At 37.3% G+C, this 17,105-nt stretch overlaps 1 protein-coding gene across 1 annotated transcript in view; it reads right to left on the reverse strand.

The window, feature by feature from the left end:
• Positions 1-17,105, reverse strand: part of ADCY8 (adenylate cyclase 8) — a gene marked incomplete at its 3' end in the record, with an annotated part of 121,071 nt that overhangs the window by 17,829 nt on the left and 86,137 nt on the right. The window contains exons 9-12 of the mRNA XM_082277133.1: positions 13,536-13,636; positions 6,326-6,527; positions 3,810-3,899; positions 2,298-2,470 (exon numbers count right to left, since the gene is read on the reverse strand). Coding sequence (XP_082133259.1) covers positions 2,298-2,470; positions 3,810-3,899; positions 6,326-6,527; positions 13,536-13,636 — 566 coding nt within the window. The remainder of the gene's footprint in view (positions 1-2,297; positions 2,471-3,809; positions 3,900-6,325; positions 6,528-13,535; positions 13,637-17,105) is intronic.

Below are 17,105 nucleotides of genomic sequence, written 5' to 3' on the forward strand. Positions count from 1 at the left end.
AATGGCAAATAGTAGTTAGGACTGACTTTACTGAGCTACAAAGTGGAGACCAGAGAGGCCTGTGACAAGGGAGGTAAAGGAAACCCTTGCAGAACACAGGAAGCAAAGATGAGCCAAGCAGGTACTGGCTGTATGAAATCACTGAGGTGCTCTGTATGGAGCATGAAGAAAATGTGGCAAAATAAGGTGAAAGGGGTTCAAAGCAGTAACAGGGGGTTTCAAATATGAAGAAATTACAGTTATGTGAAAAGATGAATAAAAACTGTTGAAAGTATCTCTTTATGCCAGGGTTTTTTTAAAAAACATGTTTCCCAGGGAGAAGACAAAAGAAGTTGGGGAACTGATAGAGCCAAACTTACAGTAAAATGAAAGAAAGAAAAAATTAAATTTGGAGATGAATTGAACAGGTATACTTGTCAATTATTTTGTTTAAGGGAGATGAGAAAAGGAAGTTGTTATGTGATGATAAAACCTTGAAAATTTGAAAAAAAAAAAATAAATGAGTAAATGAAGACCAGAAGTTGGAAGAGATTTTGGGACAATCTTTAGTCTACCTTGAGATCTAAGAACAAAGCAAAGTCCAAACACTCGATCTGTTTTCTGTAGTAATTTTTAAAGAAGTATTGGATGATATTTGTCAGAGAAGGACTCCCATGACAGAGAAATTGGAGAGAGAAAGAGCAGAACTTGCTGGAGACTAAACCAAAAGGAAACTTTCTTGTGAGAGAGATAACTGAACTGACTTTGTGGTCCTGATGAATTTACTGTGCTGGAAATATGCTGCTATGGGCTGAGTCATCAATACAGAGCAAGAGCAAGCAGGAAGCATCCTTGTCATCTGCAAATATGCTGGAATTAAAATGTTTCCTATTTTGAAGTTGCCTGAAATACAACCTTCAAAAGAGTGCATTCCAAAAGGACCCCTTGTACACTGGCTAAAGTGTAAAACCTTAAAGGTCTTAGTTATGAACTCATCTGTTATTGCATATTGTGGTGTTGTAGGTATAGCCACCATAGCTGGATGAGTTTTGTAGGGAGTTGCAAACCCTTTTATTCAGCTGGTTTATATAGCGAGAAACCAAAAAAAAAATTCAGGGTACACAGTCTTGAACTTTATTCTCCTTAATATCAGAGCTCAAGTTCATACCCTTGTCGTGAGAGAGGAGCATCTCAGATGATTTCCCTATGTCCTGGGCTATTGGCTACTCCAGAGATTATTCCTGTCTCTTTCTCGCTTTTCTGTGATAACAGTCACAAAAGAGTTTCACTGACGTGGGGAATAGAGGCTACTCTGGATTCTTCAAAATTGTCACACAAAAGAGAATCTTTGCCGTGCCTGGTTAGTGACAATTATCAGGATTTCTACTTCTAGTTACTTAGCCAAAGTATTGCTTACTGCCATTTGTCAGATTTCCTGGGGTCTGCTCTGAATATATGATATGTCTGTAGGATGGTAACTAGTATTAGAAAAAGGAATTACACCCCAAATCTCTGGTACCTTGCTACTGTAGGGAGCGAGTAAGGAAAGATATGCATGCAGAGCCTCACTATGTGTAAGGAGTGGCTGTTGTGAGAATTAATTGTACTTCAAATCCATGCTTTTCTCTGACTCTGAACATCTTCATCTGCATGCACTTACAAGCACAAGCAACTGCAATGCCACATTGGTCAAGATTTAAAGACTGTTTTCCTGAATGAGCTAATTTACTGCTCCTCTAGATTCAGTTTTTGCAACACTCATAGCATCTCTGACTCTGCAAATTAGTGTGGCTCTTCTGTCCTTCTCTTCAGTTCCTCTTGCTGGGAAGGAAGCCTGGGAGATGCAGGAGGAGGAGTGTGTCCTTCAAACACTCTCCTAAAAAACAGGATCACTCCCGTGTTTCTTATATATTTCACAACTTCACATTATTTATTTGGATTTTATTCTAAAAAATCAATTGTTTACTCCTGTTTTCTTAAATTGGGGGGAATTTTTCGATGGATATCTCTGGAGCTTTCAGGAATAGAAACATTCAAGGTATGTGCATTGCAATGCATATTTTTAGTCAACATTGATAGACTATAGGACACATAAAAAACAAACCCTGCCCAATATTTAAACGTCCTCACAAAATGAACACTTTAATAAAAAGGCTTGAGAAAGAAACACATTATAAATAACTTTTAATTAGTCATTGCCTGTAGCAAATATCACTCCATATTTAACTGTGGTGCTATCCAATACACTTATCTTCTGGCAAGACTTGAACCATCACCTTAAGAAAAAGCAGTTTCTGAAGGGGGCTGTGAACACTTACTCTCCATTGTGGTTAAAGTTGTCATATTGCAGAAAAAGGGAAGCGTAAATGGTCTCAGTCAGCAGAGAGTAGATTGCAATCATGATGAGAAGTACTGCCAGCTTCAGGACAGAGTTGAGACGAAGAAAAACTGCACAAGTCACCATTGCCAGCACACCAGTGAAGACAAAATACTGAACAGAAAACAGCACTGGTTAATTTTGGGGATCAGAGATAAGCATCTATGTAAATAATCAAGTGACCAGAAGTATAGAAAGATTGCTTTGGATTTCAGTGCTCAGCTAAGTCCTCTTAGGGTCCAGGGCACTTTGAAAATAAGCATTTTGCTAAAATAGAATGTGAAATTACAAATTCTCTATTTTTCATGGCACCTCCACATCAACAGAAATCCTCTTCTGTGTCTTTATGGCATTTTCCTTGCATTATGAGGGAAATGGCATCCTCTGTAATTAAAAGAGGAAAGGAAGAGATGCTGCATGCCATAGTTTGCTAATAAAAAGTTAACTGGGAGAAAACAATTTATATTCCTTTGGATTCTGAATTTCCACAAGACTCACATTAATCAGGATGGAAGAATAATTTTTCTGCTTTAATTTTTCCCATGCTATTGAAGAGAGGATAAAGCCACAGGTTTGGGCATTTTTTTCTTTTTTTTTTTTTTTTTTAAATTTTTAATATTGCTGGTCTAGCTTGGTTACATTACTCTCTTTAAATGTGATGCCTGGAAGTTTTATTCGTATCTCATTTTCTAATCTCTTCATTGTCTCATTTTTCTCAATGATTAGTCATCTGCCAAATGCAATCCATGCAGCTGATACTGGATAGAGAGAGACAATCACGGTCATGAGCTCTTCAGATTTAAAATAGCAACATCAACACCCACAGTCCAAACGTAGTTTAAATTAACTCTGATCACACAGCTTTAGGAGTGATCGTATTCATTTTTCTGAGTACAGTTTTTCTTTAGTATAGCTTCTCTGTAGGAAAGTCTGCATCCCTGCTGTTTAGAGCATACTGCTGGCAGTATCATGACACTGCCATATGACTTTCTAAGCAACATACTTCTCTTATCTACACATGACCAACACACTGATTTTGTTGCCTGCTTGCTCATCTTAGAGAGGATTTCTATCTTTTTTTTTCTCCAAAAGCAAACGTAAAATAACCACAGCAATCTAACTGCTGGTTTTGCCATGTGAGAAATTTTGCTCTCCATTAGATTCAAACAAATTAGGTAATATGTTTTATTGCACTAGGTTCATTGAATCATTGCTGGATGTGTTTTCAGCATAAAGGCTCTATACAAAGTTCAAAAGTTCAATCTAGATTGCAATGCCCCATTAGATCGTAAGGTTAATTCCTTCTGTAACCAGCCTCTGCTTTTTCTATCAGCCTGTGGTTAGATGGAAATGTTCCCTTCTTCACAGTGTTGAGCCTCTGACTCCACGGTAGTGGTTTCCATATAACCTTTGTGGATCCACACTTCAGATTCAAAAGTACCCTCAGAAATACCTCAGGACAGGAACAGATGTCCGTAAAAGAAGCAGAGGAATTGAAGGTCTGGTTCTTCAGGGCTATTGGTTTGTCAAAATCACACCATAGCTGTGAAGAAATAAAAGAAAATCAGGGCTATATTGTGCACTGGTGACTAATTGCTTGTCTGCTTGGCTGGGTTCAGGGGTGGGACTGGCTGACCTGCTGCTCTCCTTGCCAGCTCCCCAGCTGGCACCAAGGACTGAATAAATGGACAGTAAGAAGACACACTGTGGAGATTGAATCAAAAAAGGGGAGCTATTTGTGCTGCAGACATTCAGCATCTTAACAGCCTCCCTATGCTCTCTTGTCAGAGAGGAAAGATGAGCTCCTCCAGGATTTCCAGAGGACTGATGTTGGACTCTTAAGAATTACCTCTCGAAATGCTTAGATTTTGCTAAAAAATATAGAGAAAATTATTTAATTGGGAGCATAAAATCAGATTGCATATGTGCCCTTTCTTCAAGCTGTTTTCATCTGCTATGGATAGTGTTATCCTTCTGGGTATGGGACATCTATCCTTAATTTCCATGACATCACACAGAACTGGTTGTACCAAAACATAATGTGGTCCCAGAACAGCAACTGTGGTGCTTAGAATGGAAGGGAATGAAAATTCATTCGTGAAACAGTAGTTCTGATAATGTAATATTGCCTTTTGCTGTTATGACCTGCATTAATTTTAATGGTATTTCCATCCAAGAGTATTAGATATAAAGAAAAAAGCAGTGTCGAGTTGCAATATATTATGGTCTTAGAATGCAGGAAAAGAATCATTAATTGTTTCATATTTTGACACTTCAAGTAGATTGAGTCTCCTGTTATATATATTAATTTACTCTGATTTTTTATAATAGGTCATTTCATCAACCTGATGTGTACAAGCTAGTTACAGGTCTTTTTTTCCAACAGAGTTAGAGAATTTGTTTAATGAGGCCCAATTTATTATCATTAAATTCTAATTAATTTTGAACTTGGGACTCTTTTGCTTGTTCTTTCAGCAATTCAGCCATCTCTGCAGTGCAGTTGTATTACCTGGCTGGCTGTGCAATCTTCTGTGACACCAGACAATTAATGGTACCTTCTGAAAGTTTATGAGGTGTACAGCACCTCTCTGCAGGGCAGAATCTCACAAGAAAAAGTACAGTGTTTTTTTAAAAGACTTTCAGGATCAGAAACTTAAATTTATAAAAATAAGAATGCACTTAAGACTCATAAGACTCACTTGTCCTGCTGGTGAAACCAAAGCTTTATGGCTTTTCTTAGAAAGCATCTGAGTCTTAGACCCCTCAAACTGGCTGCATTTGAACTCAGTGGACACATAAAGCTGCAAGGCTGAGATACATTAGCTGTTCTTAAATGCATGCAGGTCCCTCCGGAACAAACTATTTTTATGGGAGAACTTTGACATACAAAATAACGAGATTATATGAATGTTGTGATTTCCTATAGAGGCCAGGGCTCAGTGACTCAAGTCATTGTCCATCTAAATATATGACAATACATATAACGGTTTACTGCTTTATTGAAAACCACTGGTGTGACAGTAAAAAGTAATAATTTTTTTTTTGATTGTTTTTGGATTAGCCAACCCAGAAGATTGCAGAAGACACAATCTTAACAAAACAATGCAGAAGTCATCAGAGGAGATAACAAATTGGGCATGGATAGCTTGTTTCAAGATCAAGACTAATTCTACCAAAATCTTTCCTGAAAGGTATTTGTTAGACATGATTTTAAAATCTCTAAATTCTAAAACACTGCTTAGTGTTTTATATTGTAATGCACCACTGTCCTTTTCTTCAGGAAGTTTGCAGCCCAATGGAACTCCAGACATTTACTGGATATTTTTCTGTAATGACAGAAATGAGTGGCTGCATTTTTCTTTCTCTGACTTACTCTCCTATCACTGATACTTTTGATCTATCAGTGAGACATTTACCACATTCTTGGCTCAGGCATCAGCACCTGTCAGGTTGTCTGACATTATAATCTGCCTAAATTATGCAAAGCTCTCTCATGTTGCTGAATACATCAGGATAATCAGGGTTCTCCTGGAGTTTTAAAAATTATTATTTTAGTATTTTTTTTATTTTTCTTCATAATCTAAATAATAGTATAACTGTAAGATGATCTGAGAATTTGAGAGGAAGAATTTAATATCCATAAGCATTTTTAGGATTGACAGTCTTTAAGAAAGTATTTCAGCAAGTCATAAAATTACAAATGGTCCTCAAAGGGTGGATATGTCGAGCAGAAAGTAAAAAAAAGGTCTTAAAAATAGATTATACTCATAAGGGAGAAATAATTAGATATTTTAGAAATACATAGATTAAGCAGTGGATTGAATTTCCTGAAGCTGTGATGCTTTGCCTTTTTTATGTTATCTAAATCACAGCTGGCTTATAGACACAGTTAGCAAACCCTGTAGCAAGCTTAATAACTCATAAATCATCTTTTCCTGTGTAATGTTCCTTGGTTCCCTATAAGCTTACAATATTGATGATGGCTCCAAGAAAATTAATGAGAATGGATGCAAATATAATGACATTCCTTGCCAGGTAGGTCTCATTAATCCAGCAGCAAGTTTTCCGGAGCATTAAGGGTAAACATTTGTAATCCTCTGCCGTAGTGATCAGCACAAGAGCGGAGTGCAGCATAATCAGGATAGAAAACTGAATGACCATTGGTATCACTCTGGGGAAAAAAAAGAGAGAATCCAGCATTAAATCTCAGTACAATGCCACAGCTAACAAAAATAAATGTGTAAACAGGTAAGGCTAGGAAATTCGGTTGTCATAAATCTGAGACAGTTAGTCTTAGATAAAAGCCCAGAGAGAGCAAAGTTTTGCCCCTGTCCCATAGGTCTGTCGTTGCTTCCCATGGTTCCTTGCTGGGAAACTGAAAAAAGCCAGGGAAATAAATAATTTCCAGTGCCTCTATTTGTCTATGTAGAGTCCAAATGGCAGGAGTGTCTCTTCTTTTGTGACTCAGTCATCCCTTAAGGTGTTTTTAGAGCAATTCTGTTGAACCTGTAGGATCCTGATGCCGTGTGTATATGAATTGGTTCCCACTCAGACTGGTTTGGAGGTGTTTAGTAGAGTATTGTTTGGTATGCATCATCTCACAGGTGTCAAACTCATACTGAGGCTTATAGACTAAAGTGAGTACAATAATGCAGCCTGTTTCCTGGAGTAAGTCAGGATAAAATAACTACAGAAATGCAAGATACCCCTCATTTTAGTTATTAGTGGGACAACTGCAGCTAATAATCGGTTTCTAAAAAAGCAAAAGAACTGACCTACTGTTTTCATGGAAGTCTTTTAAAATAAAACATATGAAAAAGTGTTCCATAATCTAAATGTTTAACTGAAAATTTGTCTGGTGTACCCCATAAACTTTGTTCTTGCAAATGTGATCTTTAGTCAAATATTGATAAGTGCATACACAGAATAAGTATAGTTCAATTTCTTTGACCATACCATTAAAACCCATAATTTCTTTTAGCCTAATTTTAATATTATATTGTTTAAATTTATTCCTTTTTCTTGCTTAAACATGGGACCTGAAGTCAATCAAGTAACCTACATGGTTGGAAAATGCAGCAAATTGGTTTATTTCACTGAGGAGTGAAATACTACTTTACTTCACAAGTCAAGTTTTTTGGGTCCCCATTTGTGCCAGTCATTGCCTTTCTTTGTCTCTTTTCCCAAAGATCGTACCCATGCAAAATAAAAGTAACTCCACTGCTTCTGTAACCTCTCCCCTCCTCACTCCATTTTCCCTTGCCTTTTTACTATAAGGAGAATAACTAAACTTGAAGATTTGAATTAGGTAATTAAAATTTCTAGTAACTCAGCTCTATAAAGTCTCACCATAGTGTAATAGGTATGCAGACAAGGAGAAAAGGAAACCACACTGATACAATGGCAGAAGAGGATACATGGACATAGCAGGACAAGCTTGAGAATAAGTCTGTGTTGGAGCTGTCATTTCTCAGCTCTGACCATGTTTACAGCTAATGGATAGAGTCCAAAGTATTTGCATTAAGGAGACACCAAAGATGCACTGGGTATTTTATGTGAAAACTTGAGTATATCTTACAGTACTGATGATAGTAGAAATTGCCTTGAGAAAATGGGATAAACCAAACTGCTTATATTCAAAAGGAAGAGTTAGGGGTTTTTTAAGTAGTCTTAAGACAGAGTATATGTGGGGAAATGTTGGTCATTTTGGGGGAAAAGACATAAAAACATGGGAGGCACATGTATCAAGATGAAAGAGATTTAGGTGCAGAACTGTACTCCTGTATGCTTTAGTCTGCTTAATTTTGAACATTGTCTCCACCAGAATGTTTGGATTTTTTATGACCTAATTCAGCTGTTTACTATTGAGATTCATGTACATTAAATCTGGCGGTGTTTTAAAGACAGTATTTGCTTGAAAAATATTCATTTTTGAACATCCAAACACACAATGACTCCTTTAATGTAACAGGACAGAATAACATGCAATTTGCTTCAAACTTTCTTCTCTATCACCTACTAAAATTAATCAAGCTAACAGAGAAGAATGATTAAGGTATAAGATTTTTAAGACAAAATTTCAACCTCCGAATAATTTACAGTAATGCAGCTGTTACTCTCAGAAACTCAAAATAAATGAGATTTGCAATGTAGGAGTCCAGAAAAGAAGTTGGGTTAAAAAGATAGCAAACGGGAAACCATTTTATCACTAATAGAGAGTTTTACTTTTGGAACATGTTGACCTGCTATAAGTAAGATATATATATATATATACATAAAAAGATTTTTTTTCATAGTACTAAACTACATTTTAAAACATATTAGAATGAAATGTGAAAAATATGAAAATGGAGGTTCTGTTCCCAAGTTAATTGAAACAAGAAGAATTACATGTTAACTTTCATTGAGAGCTTCTGTGTAGCAATAGCTTTGACACTGTTCTGATGATATACAGAAAAGTTATTGGTATGAAAAGTTATCTTCACTTGGGTCAGCATTTCACTCCAACAAGGTTTGTCAGAGTTTAGTATCTGAGTTGAAGACACTGGATCTTCCCCCAAAAAGTCCCATGCTCTCCAGCAGCTTACCCAGAAGGTAAAGCTTGCTTTTGAAAGAAGGAACAACATAGCCAGTAAAAACAAACTGTATTATGAAGGGAAGAGTGAATAATAAAGAAACAAAATTTGGAGCAGGAGAAATAGATTTCATCCTGTGTGAGTCAAAGTTTTGTGGGAAGAGTCTCTGGACTTGCTGGAAGTCCCAATGCTGAGAAGAGACACAATCCAATGATGTATTGAGAGTTGCTTCTGACTATGAAAATACAAAGGAATCACAGAATGGTTTGAGTTGAAAGAAACCTTCAAGATCATCAGGTTCCAACACCCCTGGCATGGGCAAAGACATTTTCTACTAGACCAGATTGCTCAAAGCCCCATTAAACCTGGCCTTGAACATTTCCAGGGACAAGGCATCCACAACCTTTCTAGGAAACTTGTTTCAGTTCCTCGCCACTATCACAGTAAAGAATTTCTTCCGAATATCTAATCTCAACCTACTCTTTTTCAGTTTGAACACCTTCTGCCTTGTCCTATCACTACATGCTGTTGTAAAAAGCCCCTCTCCACTTTTCTTGTAGGTGCTGGAAGGTCCTATAAGGTCTCTCAGAAGTCTACTCTGGGCTGTAGAACCCCAAATCTCTCAGCCTGTCTTCATAGGAGAGGTGCTGGAGCCCTCTGAAAAATGGGGGAAGGACAGTCAATAAGCTGCACAACGTGTCCATGGAGAACAACTCAAGGGAGTGAGGAGGGCTCATCACCTGTGTAGTTTTGGATACAATTCATCTCACTGCATAGCAGTCTCTTAGATTTATGCAGGTAGAAGGCACCTTGAGATTCAGATTGACCCGTTCTCCAGTGGCTGTACTTTGATCCTGGGTTCTGGACACTGACAGAGAGTCATGTAAGATTAATTCCTTCCATTTCCCACAGTACAGCAGTATTCTGCAACAGCCTTCTTGCATTGCAAAGCCAAGTGGCTGTGATCCGACTTGGAACTGATAGTTTCTAACTATATCCCAGATATATATAGATCGTCTATATATGCAGATGTAGCCTACCAGTTCTGCTGACCTAGCCTGACCCAGCTCTGAAAAAACCAGATTAAAGCCTTCAGAAAGATTACGATCAAGCCTCAAGAGGTCATGCCTGAGGACACTAAACAGTTCTTATTTTGGACTGCCAAACTTTACATGTAAGACCCATGCTATTAAGGTACTATAAAGGAGCATCTACAGACCTAAGTCTGGGATATAAATCCAAAATTGCAGCATAACCTGCTTAGGTGCCTGAGAAACTGAGACCTTGTATTTGTTCACAATAAATTTATAGGAAACAAAAACTCTTCCAGTGTAGCTGTTCAATTGAAGATTGATGTTCTTGTCTCTTGCCTAAGCCTGCTTGATCATAACAAAACTGAAGCTGGCACAGTATGACCTCTCAGATGAACAATCCAATATCTGTGCTAAGATTTTGATGAGAGTATGCTGATAGGATCAAGTACAGTAAAATACATAGACAAGGTTAGAGGGATAACAACAAAAAACTATAATAATTTTCTCTCCATGAACTCCTCTCAGAACTAGGACACCTGGCTGGGATCATTCCTTCATTCAAGAAGAGATTCAAGACCAATTTATTTTCTTTTTAGGGGTTCCCTTACTGCCAAGATTGCATGAAGTTTAAAAAGAGCTTTTACCTTCCCTCTTCCTCATGTACAGTCCCAAATCAACTGACTTGAGCCAAAAGGAAAACTTATGTAAAACAGAAGATGCAGGTGTTTAAATTAACAACAATTTGAAATCTGCTTTTCTCCCTCACAAGAACAACCCAGTGAAAAATGGGCAGAAATAAGAATAGTTCAGCAGTCTACTCTAGTATGACCTACTATTCATGTGAGCATATATAAAGTTCATTGCAGGAAATTAATGAAACTCCCAGGTCTCTCAGATGGAGACGATGAATCACTGCAAGGGTGGCAATGTAATACAATGGATTCATAGAGGATAATTATGGTAAAAATATGGCATTAATTTATGTCACTTAGAGTAATTTCCCCTACTCCATATTTCAAAGAATGAAAATTATTGCAAAGGTTTTTAAAGTCAGAGGTGCATCTGCCCTGTCAGGAAAAAAAAATATGAATGGATCAAATATTTATCCTTAGAGAGATAGATATAAACCGAGATAAAATTTTGAAACTTCCATACACATTAGGCTTGAAATATGATTTCCTTCTTTAACACACAGACTAAGGTAAGCTCTCTGGGATACTCCCCAGAGAACCTTAGTAATATATGTTCTATGACAATTTAAATAGCATTTTCACCAAATTTTCAGAAATCACCAAAAGACTCAGCTCAAAAAAATATTCACACATCTACTTAAGCAAAAAAAGATTTCATCCTTGTTCAATAGAAATATGAAGCATTCACCAAAAACCTCATATGTGTTTTTAGGAAACGAGTAAGTTACCATGAGGACTGAGTTATAGTTTGTTAGTGGTTTCATGGAAATTATTTCCATGGTTTTCCACCCTAGTATTTTACTTCTCTGATATTTACCAGAGGCGTAACAAATGAATATGCAGTTATCTCAAAGATTCTCTGAATCCAAATCCTATCTAAATTTGTGATAGTTGGTTCAATTGCTCATGCCTTGAATTGCTTTCAGAACTGGAAGTTAGGAAATTTGAACTTCCAGATTATTTTCTCATTCAATATGTTTAAGCATATTGAAACCTTCTCACTCAAAATCCCTATCCTGTTATTTTAGGGTTGCTCATCTGTTGACAGGCATGCTTTTTTAAAAACTGAAACACATTTTTTGAAGCAGAGTATCAGAACTTGAAAAAACAAGACCAAAATTTGTCTCCTTAAGCCTTGACAGTGATCTTCAGCTCCTGACAGAACATAAGAACTGCCATAAACACCCATGTGTCTCCAAAACTTCTCTCACAAAAGGGATGGTGGTAAAAATCCTTTCCCTAAATATCTCCCCAGGTTCCAGCAATTAACCTTTCAGGGCATTCTTGAAGCCAAGGCCATATTTTTTTAAAAAAACCTCTGTCGATCTTTTCTTGTTGGAATTTATCTAATCTTCATTTTCCTATTTGTATTTTCAGCCTCTTCAACATTCAGTGACAAAAAGGTCCTCAGGGAAAAACACAAGGCTACCAGCAAGATGAGAAACTAGGAGGTGAGACAGCTGTAGGCAATGCATTAGTGTGACTCCTTCCCCCTCTTTCCAATGGAACTAGACACCCTCGTAAGAGTTAACAGAGATGAATCTGTGCAGATAGAAAAAAAATGTTGTTTTTATTTTTTCTTTATTTTTTTTCTGGTATGGCAGTGATTGATATAGCAGCAGAAATCTTTTTGGAAAACAGGTTCTGTTAATAAGATCCATAAATCTTCTTGTACATATTGAGGAAAAAAATAACAAACAAACACACAAGCAAAAAAAAAAAAAAAAATCTACCAGAAGTGAAGAACTTTAAATGTGTATTGGGAAAAGAGCTTTTAGAAAGCAAGCAAGCTTACTAGGGGCAATATAGCACATAAGGAACAACAGAAGGTCACATAATACTCTGGGAAATTTCTCAGCTGAGAATTACAAAACGTATGAGACATCACTGTGACAGAATGTAGTTGCCTGCCTGTACCTTAGCACCAGTTTGGTGCTCTTAGACATCAATGTGGTAACTCATGTCTTCCATGATCATCCAGAGATGATCCAAGAAATCTTGCTGCACTACTATAACACAACAAATGTCTTATTTCTTGTAGAAATAATGTATTTTCAAAGTTACTCTACAGTCAGCCATAAGTTAAGGTTCATCAGAGCGTTAGAAACTGCCTGAAAAATATGTTCATCTCTGGGCACTTCTGTTTTAACACTTGCTCTGTCAAAGACCAAACGGGACCAGAGGCTTGTAATAGTGGCAGTCCTGTTGTAGAAAACTGACCTCAGTCCTTTTACACACTCTTGTGATCTCATTATTGAATTGTACACAAAAATGCCAAATGAGAGGTTTGAGGCTGTGAAATGTGGACACCGAGGTCTCGTCTATGTCACACTGTAATTACCTCTATAGGAGTAGCCCCAAAGAAGAGCAGAAGTGAAAACAGATCTACCAGATCACCTCTGTGCTTATTAATGGCCTGAGACCGCTTTTCCCAGCTGGGCAAATCACATTGTCAGCAACAAAGCCAACAGTACAATTCTCTTACAAAGCATTTATGAAACAAAACCGAGAGAATCACTGATACCCAAGGTGATTACCAGTCAAAGAGGCACAGCTATTGTTCTGGATCATGTTTCACCAGGACACACTGTGGCAAATTTTTGTAACACAAAATTTCCACTTAACTCAGTGGTAGTTCTACTTGAAAACATAACAACATAACATCAGTACATGCTGCTGTCTCACTTGAAAACATGTAGCTGCAGATAACGTGGTAAAAAAGTAGTTAATATTGCAAAAAAAAGTGAACAAATATTTTCAAACACTTCTGGGGAACAAGCAGATTTTATTGGTTCATTGCTCATCGATCCTAGAAATGTTATTCCACTGTGTCCCCAAGAGTGCCTTCAGATATATAGAAATATATTTCTGTATTTACCTGGAAGAAGGGAGCAAGCTTTGGATAGCGGTGATAAATACAAGAACAATAAATGCACACACCAAGTTTGATTTGAATACTTCATCCCGCATTTGAGAATACTAGAATAAAAAAAACACACACAGAAAAGTAAATTAGCTCTTAACACATGCAGTAGTTTCATTAAGTCTGACGCACATAGGAGACATGGAGAAAATTAGCACAGTGCATTAATAAATCAATAAACCTGAATTTCTGTTTTAAATTCAAACACAACAAATAAATTAATAATAACATGGTAAAATATTTTTTACCAAGAAATTCAACCAAGAAAATATTTTAACCAAGATAATACAAAGTTGTTCTGCTTGGTTCAAAATTATTTGTTTTGAAAATCCTGAGGTAGATACCAGGAGCTCTTGCTGCTGAGTAGAATACCAAACACTTAATTGTTTAATAAAATACCTAATAACCAGGGGAACCATGAGCTTCCTCACATGAAGACAAGCACTGGAGTAATCTGTGACTCTGCATTCATGATGGCACAGGTGTGTCTCCATGATGGCTAAATTGAGGCCACTGTTATTTTTTCTATTTTTCTTTAAAAAAAATTACATACAACATTCTGTGACTATTTGGGATGCTGGGATGCTGGAACTCTGTATCCTAACTTATTCAGAGGCTGTGCAGAAACTTGGTGATATGGGCATTCTCAAAATGTAAAAGACCATTTGAGGTGCATTATTATAAGGATGTATTGAGAAAATATTTCTCCAGCATATCAAACCACCGAGAAAGCTATCATGTTCCCTCTTTGTGGGAATTGCCAAGAAAAGGAGTAACAGATATATCAATAGACCATGGTGGATCAGTTAAAGTGGAAATATTAACCAAGTCCTCAGCTACTATTTATTATTGCTAATTCAATTAAACTGCAGCTGTTTACAGTAGATGAAGATTAGTCCATAGGAATACTTTTTATAATTCTCTATATCCTATATGGATACCACCAAATTTTCTTTATCTTATAAGAAATCCTGCAGAGACTTGCCCCAGTCATTTTTCTTCCTCTAAACAATAACTTCTTTTTGTTTAAACCTTTGCAGTTTTAAAGGGGCTGAAAAAAAGGATAACAGAATCAAAGCAATATCAGATATCAGAATGTCTGTCCAGAAATTTGGAAATAGGGCAAACAGCAATTATAAATGCCTAGAAAGCACTATAACAGAAAAAAAATATTAAGAAATATGTCAAGAACATACACTAAGAAAGCTCATCTATGAACTGGATTTCATAGCTAATTTGGTCTTGAAGAGAGATCCTATCTAGACTTGGCCTATATTCCCTACATGGACCTTTGTTTGGGACATCATCTCAGCTATAAACATCTGGTCAAAACAGTCTCAAGCTCCCAGATGGAAAAAAGGTTTCTAACTTCCCTGCTCCTGTTTGTTATGAGTAAGAGATAGGGTTTATTTGTTGGTGTCCCTCATTTTGGCTCCTCCTCTCCTGTGATTATACTTTGTGTCTGCTGTTGACAGTATCACTTTGGCATGATTTTTGATAGTGCTCACAGGCAAATCCACTTCATTTTGCTGCTGGAAGCCCAGAGGCATTGACCCTGATTTCATGTGCAAGGAAACAGAACTGCATCAGTCTGCATAAATAATGGACCAGGGCTTTTTTCAAATAGGGAAAAAGAAAGGTATGTTCCTTAAAATATAACAAGAAATCCCAACTGTTCCATAGGGAAATTAAGGCAAACTAGATAAATGAAACACCAACATAGAAGGGCCTGCTGTGTTTAGCATTATGTCAAAAGGATGGATGCTGTGTTCTAATCAGTAGCAATATTGTGATGAGGAATTGTTGACATCCCTAGGCAGCACTGACATAAATGATAAATGTAGCAGTTCTGTAGCAGTCTACCCCTTAATGACTTGGAGAAGTAATTGAAGGACTGACTAAGCCTCAAGGCCCTTGAAAAAGCATGGCTCCCCATGTAGCCAACCAGAGCTGTGTAGAGTGGTTGGAAGAATCTTGATGTGACCTTGTCCGCAGTGCAAACCTTCATTGCAGCATCCCACAGACCCACCTGTGCTGGTGTGACCTGCTCATGGCACACTGAAGGCTCCCATGGGGCTTGGGCCCTTTTCCTGCTGGGAGGGAACTGTTTATCCATGTGCTTGCCCAGCCAGCTGGGTGAAACTAAGGAAGGCCAGGTTTCTTCTGTTGAGTAGTGCTGCTTATTCCTCACCTCTCTTTCCCAAGGCCTCTCTGAAAGGGGAGGACTAGGAAAACGACAGGCCTCACATGTTCCCCTAAAGAAAATACTTGTGCACTGGGGAGGAAGATTTTTGGTCTTACCCTCACTGATTCTCTTTGACTCAGATGGGACCTTATGGATGAAAAGGGAGACCAGGTTTTTTCTTCTTCAGAGTAATTGTGGAAAAGCTTTTGCAAGGAGAGGAACAGAAGAAGGTGTATCAAGAAGTCTAAGAGAGGAGAAGAAATTAACTCCTGAGAAGACCAAAGAGTAGACAGAGTTCCAGTGGCTGACCAATGATAGAAAAGTCACTGAACAGGCATGGAGTTTGCCCAGCGTCTCTTGCAGACCTCCTTGCAACTGGAAGTTTCTGGGTTGAAGGAAGGAGGTGACGCCTATGTCTGCTGGGATACAGCATGCAGGAAGAGCAAAATTGTTTTCCTACTCATTTAATTTCTATTTATCTTACCCACCAGAAATTCTGAAACAGAGAAACTCAGATATTTATGTCTAATATTTGAACTAAGAAAATTTGTACTTTCAAATTCAAAGCTCTTTTATATTTCCAGTGTACTTACCTCACAGAAAATACGTAAACGCTTCACTTCTAAGCCCAGCCAGATTTATATTCCAAGTAAAAATATACAGGAAGACTTTGAATATCTTTATACAAACCTTTACATTGGAAACTTTCTTTAATAAAACCCTATCAGCATGTAAAATTCCCTGCCCTGTACCTATGCTTTATGCTGTATAAAATTACATGGTATGAATATTATCAAGTTGCTGATATTTAGGTAGATCATCATGATGATATCTTTTAATTATTGGAATAATGTGAAGTAGTATCAGATTTTCCTGTGAACTGTTATATATTTGGAAATTTTAGTATCTTTTCATGCTACCATCAGAAGTACTTTCCTGTGATGAGTTGCTCTATCTGCCTACATGGTACTTGTGAAAAGAACCTCTAGCAAAATTGAGGGTGAATTGTCTCTAAGTGATGTATCGAGTGTTAATGAGTGAAATACATGTTAGTAATGACTAGTCAATTTGGGTAAATAATCTATAAAATATACCAGGTGGGGATCCTGCACAAATCCTATGGAAAAATGAAGTGTTGCAGAATTCATATGGAAATACACATACTGCCTTAGAGAGATAACCCCTTCTCTAATGTAACTGCTACTGCTTGCTGTGGAACACACATTTATTCTATCACCATAGATGGACAAAGAGCAATGAGATAAGAGAGGAGTGGGAAGAAGTTCCAGTGGCTTAAACTGCAGTGATATAGCAGTTACTTGAACCAGCCTAAACCAGGA

The sequence above is a fragment of the Coloeus monedula genome, assembly GCF_965178545.1.
Source record: "Coloeus monedula genome assembly, chromosome: 1".
Lineage (NCBI taxonomy): Eukaryota > Metazoa > Chordata > Aves > Passeriformes > Corvidae > Coloeus > Coloeus monedula.